The sequence below is a fragment of the Oryza sativa genome, chromosome 1, assembly GCF_034140825.1.
Source record: "Oryza sativa Japonica Group chromosome 1, ASM3414082v1".
Classification (NCBI taxonomy): Eukaryota; Viridiplantae; Streptophyta; class Magnoliopsida; order Poales; family Poaceae; genus Oryza; species Oryza sativa.
The window spans coordinates 264,260-284,249 of NC_089035.1; the positions used below are offsets into that span (position 1 = coordinate 264,260).

At 41.2% G+C, this 19,990-nt stretch overlaps 3 protein-coding genes across 6 annotated transcripts; 1 reads left to right on the forward strand and 2 right to left on the reverse strand.

The window, feature by feature from the left end:
- The first annotated feature begins 1,683 nt into the window (after positions 1-1,683).
- Positions 1,684-8,627, forward strand: LOC4326297 (protein THALLO). 4 transcript variants are annotated; one of them, XM_015766674.3, is made up of 16 exons: positions 1,684-1,812; positions 1,918-1,956; positions 2,046-2,092; positions 2,733-2,832; positions 3,076-3,332; positions 3,676-3,791; positions 4,165-4,249; positions 5,387-5,566; positions 5,657-5,815; positions 5,891-5,968; positions 6,060-6,196; positions 6,289-6,397; positions 7,388-7,665; positions 7,742-7,808; positions 7,885-7,953; positions 8,031-8,627. In XM_015766674.3, exons 1-16 carry the CDS (start codon positions 1,713-1,715, stop codon positions 8,160-8,162), a joined length of 1,953 nt encoding a protein of 650 aa, XP_015622160.1. In that variant the 5' UTR covers positions 1,684-1,712; the 3' UTR covers positions 8,163-8,627. The 4 variants fall into 4 exon arrangements, with proteins under 4 accessions (XP_015622160.1, XP_015622161.1, XP_015622163.1 ...); XM_015766675.3 differs by having other exon boundaries at positions 6,292-6,397; XM_015766677.3 differs by having other exon boundaries at positions 5,657-5,800.
- Positions 8,628-10,334: 1,707 nt separating this feature from the next.
- On the reverse strand, positions 10,335-15,156 carry LOC4326298 (alcohol acyltransferase 9). Its single transcript, XM_015765509.3, has 2 exons — positions 14,680-15,156; positions 10,335-11,484 (listed from the first exon to the last, which is right to left on the reverse strand). Exons 1-2 carry the CDS (start codon positions 15,106-15,108, stop codon positions 10,507-10,509), a joined length of 1,407 nt encoding a protein of 468 aa, XP_015620995.1. The 5' UTR covers positions 15,109-15,156; the 3' UTR covers positions 10,335-10,506.
- A 1,154-nt stretch (positions 15,157-16,310) lies between these two features.
- Positions 16,311-18,220, reverse strand: LOC136356781 (uncharacterized). Its single transcript, XM_066311124.1, has 3 exons — positions 17,903-18,220; positions 17,081-17,814; positions 16,311-17,002 (listed from the first exon to the last, which is right to left on the reverse strand). Exons 1-3 carry the CDS (start codon positions 18,030-18,032, stop codon positions 16,436-16,438), a joined length of 1,431 nt encoding a protein of 476 aa, XP_066167221.1. The 5' UTR covers positions 18,033-18,220; the 3' UTR covers positions 16,311-16,435.
- Between the last annotated feature and the right edge of the window lie 1,770 nt (positions 18,221-19,990).

The window sequence follows — 19,990 nt, forward strand, 5'->3', positions numbered from 1 at the left end:
GTGAGGCGGCGCGTCACTGAGGTCACCGCCCGCCTCGCTCGCATGCGGAAGAGAAGATGAAGACATGTGGGGCCCATGTAGGCCCCACTATTTTTTATTAATTTGTGGGTGAAACTGAGACATGTGGGTCCCACAGGTTTTATTATTTTTCCAAGATCGAATTGCCACGTAAGCGCCACGTCAATGCCACGTCAGATGAAGACCGAGTCAAATTAGCCACGTAGACGCCACATCAGCCAAAACCACCTTCAAAACCGCCGAGGATCTAATCTGCACTGGTTTTAATAGTTAAGGGACCCGTTGTGTTTGGTTTTCTGGTTGAGGGACGAAAATCAGATTCATTTACAAGTTAAGGGACCTCATATGAACTTGTGTATGTCCCTTGTCGGAATTAGGGGTGTTGCCAGTGCTGGAGAAGAGGGGAAGCTCACAGGAGTCAAAGGAGATAATGGTCCAAAATCTATAGATATCATCCTTAGATTTATGTCGAATGACATTTAACAAATTCGTTTATTTAATTGGTTTTAGTCTTTTACTTCGCTGATGGAGACAAAAAGAAAACCACATACTCTCTTCGTTCCAAAATTTAGTAAACTAAGATGGGATTAGACTCAGACCCATCCTACATATTGGAACAGAGATATATCTTTACTATTATAAAAATTAAAGATGTTTTTGCTATTATTTTGATATGTCATCCGTGTTTGAGTCGGTTTTTAAAGTCTGTTCGCTTTTAGAAATACAGATCCATGTTTAAGTCGGATTTTAAGTTTGTTTGCTTTTAGAAATACATAAGGAGTCATATAAGAAATCTCTTTGAAAAAACTCGCATGCAAACTCCTAATTACATCTCATGATTTTCTAAAAAAAAATATCCAATCAAATTCCCAGAGTTAATTTCAACTTAGTTAAACCGTATAACAATAATAATAAGATTAAAATAGCCTTCACCTATTGCAACGCACAGGTATTTTTTTTATAATTGAAAAAATATAGAAGGTAAAGGAAAGGAAATCGGGGGAGGAGGGGAGGAAGGTCAAGCCGGGGAGGACACGCACGCACAGATCCCTCCCCTCTCCTCGCTGCCCATCTCTCTCTCTTCCCCTTGACGCGGCGAGATCAGGGAGGAGGAGAGGGGGGAAGGGCACCGAGACGGTGAATCCTGGTCTGGCGCCTGGTTTGCCTTCGGATTCGGGAGGAGTTTCCATTTGGGGTCGAGGGATTTCGGGGGGCGCGCAGCGCAGCCAGGAACGAGAAGGCCTCCGTCTCTAAGGAGCTCAACGCCAAGCACAAGAAGGTTCGTGTGCTGATGTGGCAGCCTGACATGTGGGGCCCACGTGGGTCCCACGTTGAGTCACCCGCCACATAGGACAAAACCGGGGTTAAAACCGCCGAGGGATCTATTATGACCGATTTTGGTTAGTTGGGGGACGCCGGATATCCGGTTTTGTGGTTGGGTGACGATTTTGTAATTCGATGACAAGTTGAGGGACCTTGGGTGCACTTTTTCCATAAAAAAATGGAAAGAGAGAGAAATAATCACGTACTGGGCCAGGCCAGTGGTCTCCTGTGAAGCCCAATAGGAGGAGGCAGAAAAGCCCATGTGGGTGTTGCCCCGCCTCCTCTCCTGCACCGCCGCAACATCTCCAAAACCCTAAAACCCCACAAATCAACAACAACGCCGCCGCCTCATCCGCTCTGCTTCTGCTCGCATGGGGAAGGAGAAGGGGAAGGGGAAGTGGAAGAGGCCCCCGACCGTGAAGCCGCCGGTGATGGCCGCCTCCGCCTCCGACGACGACGAGATCGACGCCTGTAAGACAACGTTGACCTGACCCCCTCTCTCTCCTCTTTCCTCTTTCACCTCCAGCATCTCACGCTTTATCCATCTGTGTTGGGTGGGTGGGTGGGTATTTCCAGTCCACAAGCACCGCGACATGATCCCCCTCCACGACCACGGTCCGCCCCTCTTCCTTTTCATGTACCAGCCGTCATTTTTTCTTCCTTTTTACTTGAATCTTTTTACTGAATGGATGGATGGATTTCAGATATGGAGTCTGAGGATGACCTGGAACACCCCGTCTTCGATCTCGAGGTAATTTCTATTCTATGCTCCCTTCCTTTCTCTTTCGGGTAATCGCCTCGTATATATACACATGACGATCAGTTATTTCTCTACTACTGCCTTTTTACTCTAGTCCATTATGCCTGTACCGGGGTCCGGGGTGCGGGTACATTTCCCAATCTTGATATTACTGAATACCACTATAGCAATAGCAGGCATTATGATCTTGGTCCAAAATCAACCCTCAAGCACAACCAACATAACCGGTTAAAATACCCCCAAGGGAAATCCAGCCCCATTTTAACCTTTTCTTTAATATAAGTTCTCTATAATATTGCACCCAATTAATAGAAAATGTAAAAAATAGTTGCCATATTAGTCAAAAAGTATATTTACGGGATGTCAAAACCATGAAACCACCACTTAATCCAGTTTTTTTTATCTTACATGGGATATGTTAACTGGTTTAGATAGTTGAGGGTTGTTCACTACACTTGAGCTGTTACTGTAGTATAAAATATACTTCACTCTAAGGACCATGATCACCAGAGATTTATTTGTGGTCTTCTCTTTAGTTAGCAGCCTCTTTTGATTATGTAGTTAACTAACTATAATCAGTTTGTTTTCTATCTGTTGGCACTGTTTAACATTTTTTTTTATTTAAAAAAAGGGTATTTCTGAGAATGAAACTGATGACAGCGAGGGAGATGAGGATGGCAACATGGACAAAGCTGCTTATGATGAATGGGATGACAAATTTATCGCAAAATGTAAGTCCAACAACTATGTTAGCATGTATATATTTTTTGTAGGCATACAGCATATACTGCTATTCGGTTAGCAATCTTTGTTTGGCATCAATACTAAAGTTAATAAATTGGCTGAAGTGAACTAACCTTTGCAGTTTGCACTAAATTGTCCTTATTTTTAATGAGGAAACTGTTGCACCATTTTTTTGGATGTATTTGTTTCTTTAATTTGAAGAGTATTTATAACACCTATTGTGCCTCTAGTAAAAAGAGCAGAGAGGGCAGTGAAACAAATTGCTGGAGGTGATGACAGCATGGATGAACATGAGGATGATCATAAGGATAAAAATTCCTGGGGTAGAGGAAAAAATGCATATTATGATGCTGGTGAACAGTCTGGTGATGATGAGGATGACTATGAAGAGGCACGGAGGATCCAGAAAGAGGAGGAGAGCAAGCTATCAATGCAAGATTTTGGATTAGAAGATGGTGAAAGTGATGAAGAGGATAGAGCCATTAAGGTGATTGTCTGAATCTTTTTCTTCTTTGCTTCAGCATGGAATATGGCATTTAACGTCATTCAAACCTCTTTGGTTATCTTTCTTTACTTATCAGATAACTAGTTAAATGCATAATTGGGTGTACACATAACTAATTTCATGTTAATGTCCACCTTTATCAAAGAATGGCACTTTTGCTTTTGTTGTTACGTTTTACTTGACAATTACTAACTGACGTAATCTCTGTATATAAAGTAAGTTAGTGTTTTCACAAATATTATGGTAGCACGTCTTTTGATGATCATTGAATATGAAGTTAACAGAGAATACTTTATTATATTTTTTGTTTCATGTTGACTGTCAGGCATCCAACCATCAAGTCAAAGTTCCTGATGGTGAACACTCTTTTGAAACCTATGTGAAAATGAAAGAGGAGTTTGCTGTCTTGTCAAGAGATGAGAAGATGGGTGTGCTAGACAGGTCTGCTTTTATTTTACATATACAATGTCCTTTTTTTTTTCTATTTTCCTCTCAAAGCCCATGCTTGTTCTGTATGTTCATAACAATCAGTGGTTGAAGAAACTTTTTATCATTGGCATGTGGGTGCTGGTCTCCTGGACCACATGTCACTGACATTGGATAGTATTTCTAATGCAGATGCTTGTGTTGGCATCACCCCAATATTTGGTTTATCATGTCGAATCAACCTTGTGGCATTAGCCTTGATGAAGGACTAAATATTTAGATCTGCAATACTTTAAATATCTAAATTCAGTACCATTAAGAGCGACATTGTCTTTATCTGTCTCAGTTTCGATCCGTGATGATATCCATATATTTGAATTTAATGCAGTTCTGCTCCTGAACTGGTTGGATTGTTGTCCGAGCTAAAAGATGCCCATGAAGAACTAATGGCGATAGGACCAGTCACCAATGAGGTAGTTTGTTGCTGTGCTACTGAATCCACATGCTTGTTTATGATTCTTGTAGTGATCATTGTATTGCTGTTAGTTGTTGTTTACAATTCAAGACGAGTAACCTTTTTCTCCCTGATGAGACATTGGGACCAAACTGTACAATTTGCCACGTTTTGTGTTTGTGCCATTTTTACCCTCCAACTCCTGTGGCAGGTTTACCTGTTGCAGTTACCTTTTTATTACTATTACATATTGTCTTTCCTATTATAATTTGGAAGTAGCATAGCAATGGTGGACATGTATCTTGTGCTATATGTCATACCCTTTATATAAATTTGCTTGTCATGTGTCACTGTCACTGTCATTGCTCATCACACTCAGCATTTGATACCTCATGCTATGTCCCATGGCATGAACATCTTCTGTTGATCAAGGGACGTGGTCATATTCTTTTTAGCTTAGCAGAAATGCACGTATAGTGCAGTGTTACAGCAAACGATATTCTAAAATGTTATATGCCACTCTGTAGCAGCGTTGCACGTCGCATTGAACTCATGTGCTCAGATATATTCCTATATATAACATGTTTCATGTTTACCGTCTGTAAATCCCTACAGTCCTATAGGGTTTAATGATGTTACTCTGCAGTATTTGGACACATACAGTGGCATATTCAATAATGATACAAACAATGTGGTCAGTTATTCAGTGAAATAATTCTGCGCTTATAAAGACATTCCTATTTTGAGATGCGCCAAAATCTTCTTCATTGCAACCCAGAAAAGAAGACCTTGATTTATCTTGCAAAACAAGCAAGATTTAAATGACTTTAATCATTTGATGAAGCGTCATTTAATTCTGATTTGAATTGTTTTAAAGAACCATTTGTAGCCACCTCTTGTTCCTATCCCTTGCTCTCCACATAGGTGCATGAGGACATTAAGTGTTATGCACCCTGTCTATAATTGCTGTGAGCATTGTTGCAACACTTCTTTTTTCTAATCTTTAATATGATCGTCTGAAGATTACAGCAAAACTTACTAAAGGAATAAGGAAAAATATTTTAACTCAATATTTTATTCTTATGACTGTTTTATATGATTGTTCTTCTTAGGTTTAGCTCTGGTTGGTCTTTTTATAATAAACACTGTACTGCAGGTGACAGCTGGGCAAAGCAAGGATAAGGGTAAAATGCAGCCTTTGGAAGTGAAACGAGCTTGCCTAGCTGCTTATTGTCAGGCTATAACCTTCTACCTCCTTATGAAAGCTGAGGGATTGTCTGTGCAGGATCATCCTGTAATTGCTCGTCTTGTAGAGATCAAGAGTGTAGTAGAAAAGGTTCGTTTCTTTTCTAAAATGAGTCAAAAACATTGTTTTTTTTATTTATCTATTTGCTGTGAGGAGTTAATGTGTCCCATCATTCCACAGATGAAACATGCCAATGTAAACTTTCCAAGACAAAAAGAGGACAGTGATGACTATTGTATGCCTGATAGCAATATCATGGATGTGGCAGACATGATTTCTTTGGACAAGAAGAATATATATAGCAATTTACTACTACGAGACAAAGTAAAAATAGAAGTGGTGCTTCATCCTACTTCATTTACTAATAACATGACAATTGAAAAATTCCACTAACTCATCATGACAATAATTCAGGGTGTGGAAGTTGCAGAGTTGACAAAGAATGACCACTCTAACAAGGATCACCATGAAATTGCCAAAAGAAAGGGCAAGGTTGAATGCGAACAATATTTAGAATATATTTTAGTATTTATTTTGAAAATAATGCAGATACATAAATGCTGAACAAGTATTTAAATTGTAGGATGAGCATATTGGTTCGCAAAGCCTTGAAATGTTGAAGGTGAGAGCAACCCTTGAAGAGAGGTTAAAAGAAAAAGGGCTCTATAATTTGACGCGATTGAAACGTAAGAAGGTTTCAAACACCAGGACAACTAATAGGTGATCTATGGTTGTGCCATCACTTAATTATTTCACATGATAACTTTTACATATTTGGATGATTTTTACAATATGTTTTTATCGATATTTAGAAGTGACCTGCAAACGTTGGATGATTTTGATGATGAAGTGCTGAAAAATACTCAAGCCATCAAACCTAGTAAGGTCCTGGTAGCTGCGGCAAAATCCAATAAAAACAAGGTATGCATATATAACCTTTGTTATAATTACCCCCCATCTCTTTAACAGTTTTATATTTGGCTGGCTTCTTTTTAATTACTACAAAATTCTGTAATCTTGTTATAATATGTAAGCTTGAAATGATTTAAAGTGTGCTCAGTTAACCAAAGTCTTTTCTTGAGATGATTGAAATTCAGTACTATAGGAACAGAAGTGGTAAAGCCTTTTTATATACTCTAGAATATTGATGTGTAAGTAGCTCACTGCATTAGAGACTGAAGTATCAATGTTGATGTGTAAGTAGCTCACTGCATTTGAGACTCAAATATATTGCTTCAAATAAGTTTCCTAAAAGCAACACGCATTTTGTAAATGTGACGGTAGTTTTTGTCCCTGGCTTGTGGTTTAAGATGAGAAAACTGCTGCAACATACTTGCTAATAAATAGTCCCATAGTTCACACAACCTGACATGAACTTGCTGGAGGTACTGTACTTGGTAATACAATTTGAAATCCTTTTCTTTTTGAGATATCATCAGAATTATGTAACGGGGACAGTTTTTTTTTAAGGTTATTGGTGATATTTCTTTATCAGCCCTAGTGCCTGGTTCCCATTAACATGCTCTTGCAGAGTTGCATACATGACTTTTGAATTATTTTTAGCATGTGCCTCTTCTTTGGTGTGCCAGTTGTCAAATGCTCTTGTACTCCCTCCGTCCCCAAAAGACTCAATTTCTAGGTTTCCGTGTCCAACGTTTGACTGTCCGTCTTATTTAAAAAAATTATGAAAAAATTTAAAAGTATAAGTCACACATAAAGTATTAATCATGTTTTATCATCTAACAACAATAAAAATACTAATCATAAAAAAATTTCATATAAGACGGACAGTTAAACATTGTACACAAAAACCCAGGAATTGAGTCTTTTTGGGACAGAGGGAGTATGTTATTTGTGTTTATGACAGTTGCAACAGGTGCTTACTCTTTTTTTTTTGGTTCTCTTTTGGAGTTTGTCTCTGGTGATGACGAGCTTCCAAAGCGAGATGATATTGGTGAAAGACGACGAAAGCACGAATTACGTGTTCTTGCAAGAGTAGGAGCTAGTACACTTGAAGATGATGACTTGCCAGAGGAAGATGATCATACTGAAGAGAGACCTAATCAATTAAGTGAAGAAAATGGCAGTGATGATGACATTGGACCATCAGAGTCTGAAGATGAGTTTTACAAGGATGTTAAAAGGCGGAGGACTGAAAAGCTCTCGAGTAAAGAACAGAAATACTCGCCGTAAGTTCCATTGATAAAGCTTGATAGGTGTTTTTTTTAAGAAATGTCACACAAATACTAATTTGTTGTATTACAGGAACCCTGTTATTGAATCACTGGAGGAAGAAACTGAAGGAGATGGCAAGAGGAAGATCTCATACCAGGTTAAGTGTTTGGTACCACCTGTTATAATTTTAAATTTTCTGATATGTATGGCTGAAGAAATCTAAACTGTTGTAGATGGAGAAGAACCGGGGGTTGACTCGCTCGAGAAATAAGAAGCTTAAGAATCCACGGAAGAAATACAGGGTAAGTAGCATAGTATAGCATAAGACAGTGGAGCTAATCATTGAGAATGCACTGACTTGTTGCTTGTGAGTGTTCAGGTTAAGCATCAAACAAAACTTGTTAAGCGGGGAGGTCAAGTGCGTGGCGTGAAGAAGCCCTCAGGACCATACGGAGGTGAAATGTCTGGTATTAATCCAAATGTGAGCCGTAGTGTTAGGTTCAAGGGCTGATGTATCGAATTGATTACGCCCAACATGGAAATTTTTGTTTGATGGTAGGAAGTTTCATGGTTGTAATTTGCCAGTAACAGTTTTGCCTAGAGAGAGAGAGAGAGCATGCATGGATTGTCTTTCGATTTTGTACCAACTAGAGTGTAGAGCCCTCCCAGTCCCAGGGTGAGTTGCCGGAAGCATGTAGAGGCGCCTGGAGCACGTCGTGCAGGGAATCGGATCGGAGGATTCGGTTGCAGAGAATGAGATGGACCATTTGGATACTTTCATGGTCATGGCGCTGTCTGCATTGGCCAGTGGGATTATGGGAGTGCTCAGTGCTCACCACGATCACGATGGATGCACCTGGTTGTCGTCCGTGCATCCTTATGCTTGTCATTCATGCGGGACAACATGCTTGATGGAATCGTGGTTGAGGATTTCTCAGAATGACTGTCCAGATAATGAAATGCCTTTTGTGAAGTATGTAAAACTATATATATACAAATAAGTATATTTAATAATGAATCAAATGATAGGAAAATAATTAATAATTACTTAAATTTTTTGAATAAGGCGAACGATTAAACATATTTTAAAAAGTCAACGACATCAAATATTTAGAAACAGAGAGAGTATTAACCTTCAAGACGAATATTCTCTCAAACTACTTATCTGATTTATAATTTGATTATATACCATTGTATATGGGCACAGGCCTATGTGTCTACACCCCTACGGGAGCATGGCTGATGTGCATCCATGCATGTGAAGAGGTAGCAAAGGACAGCATGCATCTGACCAGGATAAAGTCGGAGAGAAGCATGGCCGCGAGGAGGATGGGCACCCTATTTTGTGACGAAAAATCGAACACGCGATTCGTAGTTAGCTCTTATTTATGTTTTAAAAATTATATATCTCTCTCACTATTTGTAATTGATGGGTATTCCTTTCTTGATATGTTTGACTGGCCGCGGTTTGAATATATATCGATCGTGAATTCGAGATCTCTTGCCTCTCATACTAGTATATATGCTCGATTGGATCTGCATCAACGCGTCGTGGCGCGCATGCATCATCTACGCATTAATTCATAAATTTGTGGTTGCTCTATACTCTCTTCATCTCAAATATAACACCCAACCATCACTACCTCTGTTCATAATTTTTTTTGACTATAATTATAAAAGGACACTCTTTTAGAGATAAAGGTAGTAATTAAGGACGCGCGCTTTTACATATGGCCTTTTATTTATTTATCCTCTTTTTTTTCCTGTGGAATAAGCTAAGTATATATGACCTTAATTATTTTTAATATATTTAGAAGGTACTAGAAAGCTAGTGGCAGATGGAATTGAAGCTTGTGTAAATTAATTATTAGCCCAGCTAGGTCCGTCACCTTTGCATCAATATAGTTAATATACAGTAGAATATTATATGCATGATGATAATCTGTTTCAGATTTGCCTGAGATACCACGACTACACTTTGTAAAAGTGTCGGTGCTAATTTCAATTCCGCCGGTGACATGACACAAAAGGTACTAATTAATTATTAAGGTGATGTTGGAGCTAGCTATCAGACAGACTAGTTTAACTGTTAGTGACTTAATTAAATTTTGAGTTGAAAATAGTTAAGCTTTAGATAATTAATTAATTTGATAAATGTTGCATCATATCATATCATTTTGCGTATCAAAGATGGCTGCTAGCGATGGACAAGCTAGCCGGATGGGCACTATAAATTATAATTAAGGAAAGAAAAGGAAATGATCGAAAAGAGGCATACTTTTTCTGATAGATCGATTAATTATAATATCGGTCTTATGGAGATGTATTAATTAATCTACTTACGGAGATGGATTCTAATAACTCGAGTGGACGTCCACCCATTTATTGCATGTCAACGGGATGGTTATGAAAAATTTTCAAAAAAAAAACAAAGACAAGATATATCAATATGTACCTATATCGCTCCACAAACATGCAAATTAAAATTCAACTTCTATAAATTGTAACAAAAATATTTGTTACAATTTATAGAAGTTGAATTTTAACTTGCATGTTTGTGGATTGATATATTATATATTGATCTATCATGTTCATATTTTTTCAATTTTTTTCATAATCATTTAGATGACATGCAATAAACGGATGGACGTCCACTCGAACTGTTAAAAACATTTTCTCAATAGAAATAGAAAGTGATTATATGATAATTGGCATTCCATAGTGATAATAAGTATTTTGGACAAAATTTGAGTTGTAAAGCAGAGATAATTGTATTTTGGAACGGAGGTAGTAAAAATTATTATATTTTGGGATGGAAATAGTAGTTAATTAGTAGTGCATTAATTAAGAAGCTACTAGGCGAGGATGTCATGTTGATGATGGGCACGCACGAGCTGGTTGTCGTGGTCCTGCTTGTCCACTAGTACGGGTACGGCGGGCTGGTCGTCGTCGAGGTCGAGGAGGAAGCAGCTGCAGCAATGGTGCTCGAAGGTGTCGGCGGCGGGTTGCGGCAACGAGAGCAGGACGGTGACGGCGTTGGGGTCGGCGAGGACGGGGAGGAAGACGCAGTAAATCTCGCTGGTGAGGGGGCCCATGTGCGCCGCCCTCCCCTTGCCGAAGTCGACGTCCTCCAGCCCCAGCCGCGTCCACGCCGAGATGACCAGCGTCGCCGCCAGGTCCGGCTTGGCGCCGCGCCGCTGGTCGAGGAGGTCCACGGTGGATCGCACGTAGTCGTCGTCGATGCAGTCCTTGGCCTCCTGCACCAGCCGCACCCCGGCACCCGCCGCCAGCTCGGTCGGCGTGGCCTCGGCGCAGGCCAGCACGAAGGCGTTGCCGCAGTAGGTCCAGGGGAGCTCCGGCTTGAGGCGGCGGCGCACGTTGACGGAGAAGAGGAGCTTGACGCGCATGTCGGGCGGGGGCGGCGGGGCGAGGGAGAGGACCCAGGCGCGCCACACGTGCGCCGCCAGCGCCTCGAAGGAGGTGCAGCTGCGGAGCGACCGGGCCTTGAGGCGCCGGAGGTGGGCCGCTGTGAAGGTCAGGGAGACGGGGGCCAGCGGCATCAGCTGGGGCTGGATGAGGAGGAGGCTGCTGCTGCTGCTGCTGGTGTGGTACTCCGGGTGCGTGAAGGCGACGCGCGGAGGGCAGCGCGGGCGCAAGGCGCGGCGGTCATGGAGGACGACGGAGAGGTCGTCGTCACGATCGGCGGCGAGGTCCAGGTCGGCTGCGGCGAAGGCGGCCCAGGCGTGGAGGAAGTTGGCGGTTGCGATGCCGTCGCAGACGCAGTGGCTGATGGCTGTACACACTACCATGCCTCCGCACCCCAGTTGTGTCACCTGCAACGCAAACATATTTAATTATAATTAATTACTCCATCTTCTATCTAGGAGTATAGTATCTGTATCTCCTTGAATGAATGAAAATTGAATTGAATTGGTGCAGACAAGTGATGAACATACGACACCATCTGATCGATCGATCAATCTGAGGGAGTACTGCACTGCACTGTAGACTGTAGTGTACTCCTTCCTACTCGAGTGCTGGACAGGATGAGTTAAAAGCAGAGCTCGCAGGACACTGACTGACGACTGAGTGTACTCCTACTAGTGATAATCAAGATTATTGGCAGTGGAGGGTAGTAAGCGATCGACCGACTCAAATTTGAATGTTAACATGTTCCGCATCTCCTACCGTATACTCCCTTCGTCTCATAAAAAATAAATATAGAATCAGATTAGAATGTGTCACATCCGATACTAGATTGGTTTTCTATGAGACATAGGGAGTATCAATCAATTCATTGATGCATACTGTATTGTCCATATCCTGTCTCTCAAATCGTACGTTGCACAATATTACATTTATTATTAATGTAGGCTCCCATCGGTTGCCCATTTTGCCTGGCTTATTAGAAAATAAAAATTAATTTATAAGTAAAAATTTTATAAATTTGTTCGTAGCGATTTAAAAGCCAATATTAAAAAAATTACGTTAAAAGCATCTCAAAATCAACTTCAAAATCAAGTTCAAAAATTCAAATTTTGGCTTATTTTTTGGCTGTTTAGGCCAAACGATGGGGCTGATATTAATTGTTGGAGGCTTTGGCAAAGCTAGTCTGAATGAATCAATCAATTCTCAAAATGAATGCACACATCCACAGAGATCTAGTAGCTACAGTGATCTTTGGAAGGGAGGAAAAGTGAGAGTATCCTCAAAATGAGGTTAATTTTAAACTGATGAAGACTACTTACCTATATAGCTACTACTCCTTTTGTTACACAAGAAGAACATCTTTTAGTTTTTTATATAATGTTTGACTCTTCGTCTTATTTTTAAAAAAAATATAATTAGTACTTTATTTTTATTAGATAATAAAACATAAACAAGACTTTATATGTGGGTAATTTTTTAAAAAAATCATTTTTTAAAAAAATAAGACAGATTGTTAAACGTTAGATACAGGAATTCAAAAATGTGTTCTTTGTGGGAAAAGACACAAATATTAGGGAAGGATGGGATAAGGCTTCGAACCCAAAGAATATTAGGGGATGAAGAGATGAGGCTTCGAACCCAGGTCGTCTAGCCCACTATCTTGTGGAGCTAACTGGAAGACCCCTAGTCGTTTCTCAAGTTCTTTGTAGGGGCGTAGTGAGTATATAATTTTGAGCTTTACTTTTGAGGTAGCCGGCCGGTTTAACCTACTCTTAGGGTGTGTTTGAGGGGAAGGGGATTGAGGAGATTGGGAAGATACGCAAAACGAGGTGAGCCATTAGCTCATGATTAATTAAGTATTAATTATTTTAAATTTCAAAAATGGATTAATATGATTTTTTAAAGCAACTTTCCTATAGAATTTTTTTGCAAAAAACGCACCGTTTAGTAGTTTGAAAAGCGTGCGCGCGGAAAACGAGACTCAATCTCCCCAAACACCCTGGAACGAACAGAGCCTTAGTTTTTGCAGAAATCAATATCCCATTCTCATCTCATCTAGCTAGATATATATTGTCAAGCATTACTCTCACTCACTAAGAAGCAAGGAGCAAAGGAGCATATACTCCTGGATAGGAGTATGTACATTAAGAGGGTCATGTTGGGGTATCGAACAAATTGACAAATCGTTGGTGCTCATGCATGCATGTACTATATATGATGATACTCCTAGCTAGATTGATAGATAGACAGGCTTGACCTCAATCTAAATCTATTAGCTAGTCCTAGTGATCTACTCCTAGTAAAGCTTAGTGGATTGGTGACAGAAATTTGGATGGACAAGAGATGGAGGCTACCCATGATGGAATATGGATGCATCCCATATGGCTAAAAGGCTCCTCGATCTGCTAGCTGGTATAAAGATCATGGCCTCCATGCCTGCCTTTCTTTTCACAAAGAAATTAAAGTCGATCTCTCCTAACACTATCCTCTCAGCTAGCCTTTTTCTTTTCTGCTAACTTTACCAATGGCTCAATGGCCACCCCAGCCACCACTTCGCATTATTGTTCATCCTTGTACTTGTATATACTAGTACACCTCAACTTCACTCCAGCTAGCTACTACTAGCACTAATTAAACAATATCTACCAGCCAGCTGCTAATTAATAAATTTAATCTCCAGCTGCTGCTGCTGCTGCTGCTTAATTTTGGTGGTGGTCACAAGCAAACTAAAGGAAATGACAATACTAACATATACTAATTAATAGATTAAGATCAGCAGCAAGCCTGCAGTTCCATCTCCATTAGTCCTCTCAGGAGTCAAGAGGAAGCTCCACTTTAATCACCAACTACTCCCTCCGTCCTAAAAAAAAGGCAAACCATGGGTTTGCGTATCCAATTTTGACTGTCCGTCTTATATAAAATTTTTTTATAATTCGTATTTTCATTGTTGTTAGATGATAAAACATGATTAATATTTTATGCGTGACTTGTCTTTTTAATTTTTTTCATAATTTTTTTAAATAAGACGAACGGTCAAACGTTGGACACGAAAACCAGGGTTTGTCTTTTTTCGGGACGGAGGGAGTAGTGTAGTAGGATAGGAGCAGCAGAAAAAAGCAGACAAGCTCATCATCATCATCAAACACGTACAGGTCGATCAGGGGGGAAGAAGTAGTGCTTCTTCCTTTCTTTTCTTTTTTTTATTATGGACCAATTGGGTGGGGGTGCTTAATTAATACTGCTATATATGATCATACCATCAATAGTTATCCTTAATTACTCCCTTATCTCCACATAGTAGAGTATTGATCGTACTACGTACAATAGGGCGGGCCGGCGATGATGAATATCAATGCTAGCTAGTTCAACCAGCACGCACTAGTTCGATCGATGTACTGTACTGTCTGCAGCAGCCATATAGATAATCTTAAAGCAAAAACTCAACTAATTAATAGTATATAGCATCAATCATGTAGTATCTAGATAGTGCATCAGTGAGTTCGTCGTTAATGAATGAATGAATGATATATAATTAATAAGTAGAGCTAGCGACGTCGTCCAGATCGAGATAATAAATACGAAATGAATGAAATAAGTACCTGGACGACGAGCGGCGGGACGGCGACGAAGGTGGCGGCGTGGACTCTGTAGAGCAGCTTCCTCCAGGACTTGTGCGGCTTGGCGGTGGCACCGGCACGGAGGAAGTCGGCGGCGGTGAGGGTGGGCAGGAAGGCCTCGGCGAAGAGCGCGCCCTCGGCATTGCAGTCGAGCACAAGCTTATCGTCGGCGTGGTGCCTGAGCCTTCCGGCCAGTGGGTAGTAGTGGACGAGGGCCCTGGCGAGCGCGGCCCTGAGGGCGTCGGCGGCCACGGCGGCGGAGGGCGGGAAGACGTAGAGGTACTTGATGGAGAATCGGAGGAATCGCTGGTCGTCCAGGTTGGAGAGGTAGAGGGAGCGCCGCGGCGTGGCCGAGCTCGGCGTCACCAACACCGCCTCGCCCCGGTACTCGCACTCGCCCACGATCTCCATATATATCTACCTACTATATGCTTGCTGCGCTCTGCTTCAAATCAATCCACCTCTCTCTCTCTCACTCCCTCTCTATATAATGCTTATTGCTGTTGCGCGCCCACCCTCTCCTCTATCTACCTACCTTAATTATATAGGACGGACCACATGAGGTCTATATAGGGGTGGCAATCTCCTCGATCTGCTAGCTGGTATAAAGATCATGGCCTCCATGCCTGCCTTTCTTTTCACAAAGAAATTAAAGTCGATCTCTCCTAACACTATCCTCTCAGCTAGCCTTTTTCTTTTCTGCTAACTTTACCAATGGCTCAATGGCCACCCCAGCCACCACTTCGCATTATTGTTCATCCTTGTACTTGTATATGCTACTCCCTCTATCCAAAAAAAGGCAAACCATAAGTTTACGTGTCCAACTTTGACTATCCGTCTTATATAAATTTTTTTTATAATTCGTATTTTCATTGTTGTTAGATGATAAAACATGGTTAATATTTTATGCGTGACTTGTCTTTTTAATTTTTTTCGTATTTTTTTCAAATAAGACGAATGGTCAAACGTTGGACACGGAAACCAGGGTTTGTCTTTTTTTTTTACGGAGGGAGCACCTCAACTTCACTCAAGCTAGCTACTACTAGCACTAATTAAACAATATATATCTACCAGCCAGCTGCTAATTAATAAATTTAATCTCCACACTACACTGGTCAAGGTCACCTGTGACGGGCCCAAACCCTCACCTTTGACGGTTTTGGGCTTGGTCAGTGATCAGTGGTCACTGGTAAGTCCAGTCACCTTTGACGGGTGGCCGGCCGTCAGTGGTGACATCCACCTCTGACGGGCAAGTTAATAGAAGGCCGTCAGAGGTGTTGGTCTAAGCTAGACTAGGGCTTGTTAGGACCCGTCACAGGTGTCTCATCTCTGACGAGCCCCTAAATAAAGGCCCGTCAGAGGTGATGATCCCCGGTATATAGTAGCCGTCACAGGGTGACCCACCTGTGACGGGCCCGAAAGTAAAAGCCCGTCACAGGTGGGTCACCTGTGACGGTCCGACGTTTGCGAGTCCGTCACAGGTGAAGTTACCTGTGACGGATGTTTCTTCCGAACCGTCACTGATGAGTTAATTCCAGAAAAAAAATAAATGCTAAATATTGGCTAGCCTCAGGAATTGCTAGCCATGCCCTCTGAAACACAGAAACATCACAGGTGCCAGTCACCCCCCCTCCATATCACATATTCCCCAACTGCCCAACATCACAGATGCATCACATATCACAGATCCATCACAAAGCAACAATTTACAACATCACATATGCAACAATTTAATTTATTATAGGACACACTGTGCTGCGCCCTGCATAAGGTGAAAGTTTGAATTTAATATTGGAATGTGTAAATGTCTTTTATTAGATATGGATCGGATAACAATAATTACCTCGATGTGGTCCACTGCAGCTAGTGGTGCGATCGGGAGACCAGGGGCCGGCACCTCTGTGGATGCACAACTACTCCTATGCTGTGACGGACTCGCGTCGTGTTGTATACGAGGAGTTGGTTGCACAGCAGGTGTTGTGACTCGGGGTATATTCATGTCGGCGAGCACCTTGTTAACCCTTTCTTCCACCCTTGCATTCATGCTAGCTTCTAGTTCTTGAATGACCTCAACCTTAAGTTCGGCCTTCAAACGAGCGTCCCTCTCTTCCTTGGAGACTTTCCGTTTCCTGTATTGGGAGCTGTACTGAGGGAGTCCATGCTTCCAGGGCACATCGCTACCAATTCCCCGAGTTCGGCCAGGATGTTCTTTGGTTCCGAGCGCCTTTGTGAGGATGTCATCTTCGCGCCTCTTCGGCGCGGACTCAACCTCGCTTTGTGAAGCTTGTTCAGCAACCAAGCCCAACTAGAAAAGAAGATAGTCGTTTATACGAACTTGTACTTTATACGAACGGAAATTAGTTAGGTTAAGTAGTGAACTCACCAGTTCCTGATAGACGACGGCATCACTTTTGTTCTCAAATGTGACAGAGCCGTCCGGGTTGACCTTACCCCTTGCCCGCGCCCAGTTGCGAGCTCTTTGTTCAGGGATGTCTGAAAACGGGGCAGGTACATTCGCTGCTGCAGCGGCTGCATCTTCTTGGGCCCATATTGCCTCCTTGCCGATGTACCCTGCGGTGCCCAGCCGATGCGGGTGTTCATTCCGCTGTTGCAGTACGCGATGTGCCTCGCTGGATTCCCTAAACTCTTGGGTGGTCTTGAGAGAGCAGAATTCCTCCCACACCGCTTCGGTTATTTGAGGGTATTCATCGAACGGCGTATGATTGCCGGGCGGGTTGACATACTCGGTGAAGAGCTTCGACTTCCAATTCTTCCAAGCTTTGCCCATCTTTTGTAATGCCTTCCGCTTGAGCCTATCCTTTGCTTCGGCTGGAAATGTGAACCATTTCTCCATTGCCGTCCAAGCTCGCTCTTTCTCGGCTTCTGTGACCTTCCCGATATCTTTATGGAGGATCCCGAAGTTCTCACGTGCCGCTATCCCGCAGCAGTTAGACCATCTTCCAATGACAGTCCTGGGCGCCGTGGGCCTACCACTAGCGTCAACCTCTCTTATAACTTGCACTGTGGTCGGCCATATATTTTGTGACCGCGGATTTCTACTAGACCTACTTGCACTTGTCTCGCCCGACATCGACGTATGTTGTTCCTGCGGCAATTCTGCAGCACAAACAGAAGGCAATATTTGCTAAGGGGTGCTAGCTAAAATTTATGTGGTCATGTGGTGAAAATTTATCCTATAAATTACCATGAATTTCGGGTTGTTGGACCGCCGTTGTCGCGGGATGACCTTCGGCAACTGCCTCTGTGGCTGGGTTTGCTTCTTCCTGGATCCTCGCAGGTGTTGGGGAGGGCGGGTTTGCGCCGGGCGTTGACATGGTTTAACTTTCGCGAAAAAGATTATAAATTTCCTACCATTAGACTAAATAGCATTAGATCCAATGTAATACGGGGTATACTATGAAAGATATGGCCTCAGTTTTGCTGAGAAATATGCATCAATTACAATCATTTGCATGAAGGGATAAAAAGAGAAAATCATAAGGAAAAGAGCAAGTGCAGGAAATCTGTTCTTATGCATAAAAAAAGAACAAGTGTAGAGGTATATAACCACTGAATCAATCATGCAAATTTAAAAAACAGCAGCAGCAAGGGTACATAATTTGCATGATTGACATAAAACAGCAGCAGGAGGAGTATATATGCCACAGGGGTAGCAACAGCAGGGGCAAATTAACTAAAACAACATGTCTAGATATACTCCTCTTATCAATCCAGAAGAAAAGAGCAAGTGCAGAAAAAAGAGGAAATAGAAAATAAAATAGAACAAGTGTAGTTCATCTGTTCTTATCAATAAAATAGAACAAGTGTAGTTCATCTTTTCTTATCCATAAGGAAAAGAGCAAGTGCAGGAAATTAGAGTAGGAAACAGCAACAGCAGGGTGGAAATTCACATAAACAGCAACAGCAGGGTGGAAATTCACATAAACAGCAACAGCAGAGGGAAATTCACATAGACAGCAAGGGTATATAAATCAACAAGTGTAGATAATCTGTTCTTATCCATAAAGAAAAGAACAGGTATAGATAGAATGTTATTAAGCAATTCATCCTTGGCCATTTAACAAGAAGTACAGGGGCAACAACAGCAGTGGTATATAAATCATGCATATATTATTGTAGATAAAAAAATGAACAAGTGCAGAAAATCTGTTCTTATGCATAAAAAAAGAGAGATTCACTGCACCAAAATCATGTAATACGGGGTATACTATGAAAGATATGGCCTCAGTTTTGCTCAGAAATATGCATCAATTATATTCATTTCCATGAAGGGATAAAAAGAGGAAATCATAACATCAAAAGAGCAAATCTGTTCTTATGCATAAAAAAAGAACAAGTGTAGATACTCTGTTCTTATCCATAAAGAACAAGTGTAGAGGTATATAACCACTGAGTCAATCATGCAAATTTAAAAAACAGCCCACAATAAGGGTACAGATAAACTATTCTTATTGAGCAATTCATTACTTATTGAGCCACAACAGGGGCAAAAAGAAGAATAGATAAAAAAATGATCAAGTGTAGATAATCTGTTCTTATTGAGCAATTCATCACTGGCCATTTATCAATCCAGAAGAAAAGAGCAAGTGCAGAAAATCTGTTCTTATGCATAAAAAAAGAGCAAGTGCACAAAATCTGTTCTTATGCATAAAAAAAGAACAAGTGTAGAGGTATATAACTACTCTACACTGGCCATTTAATAAGGAACAAGTGAACAAGTGTAGGGGCAGTAGCAGGGGTGTAGATAAAAAAGGAGACAGTACTACTAACTTCATGTAAACAGCAATTCATCCATTCAATTCAAGCAAGTCTACATAATAAAACAGCCCACAATATTGTGGCAGCAGCAGCAAGGGTATATAAATCATGTATATAAACAACAATTCATACAATTGACCTATTCATAGACAAAAAGGGTATATAAATCAACAAGTTTAGATAATCTGCAAAGCCTCCTTAATCATCAAATTATGACAGAAAACAAAATGCATGGAGAATTTTGGTGTCTAGGTCGGTTCCGTCCATGGACTACACTGGCCTATCCACCAAAATTCCCCATGCACTTTGTATTCTGTGATGGTTTGATAACCTCGGAACTACATTAAATCTGCGGCCAATCTATCAATTCTTCCCTTGTAACTAGATTTCAAACCCTACACCTAATAAAGGTCCTTAATTATCAAAGAATTATAGAAAACAAAATGCATTAAAAATTCATGCTAAGATCCTCTATTGATGCTAAGATTCACTGCACCAAAATCATGTATATAAA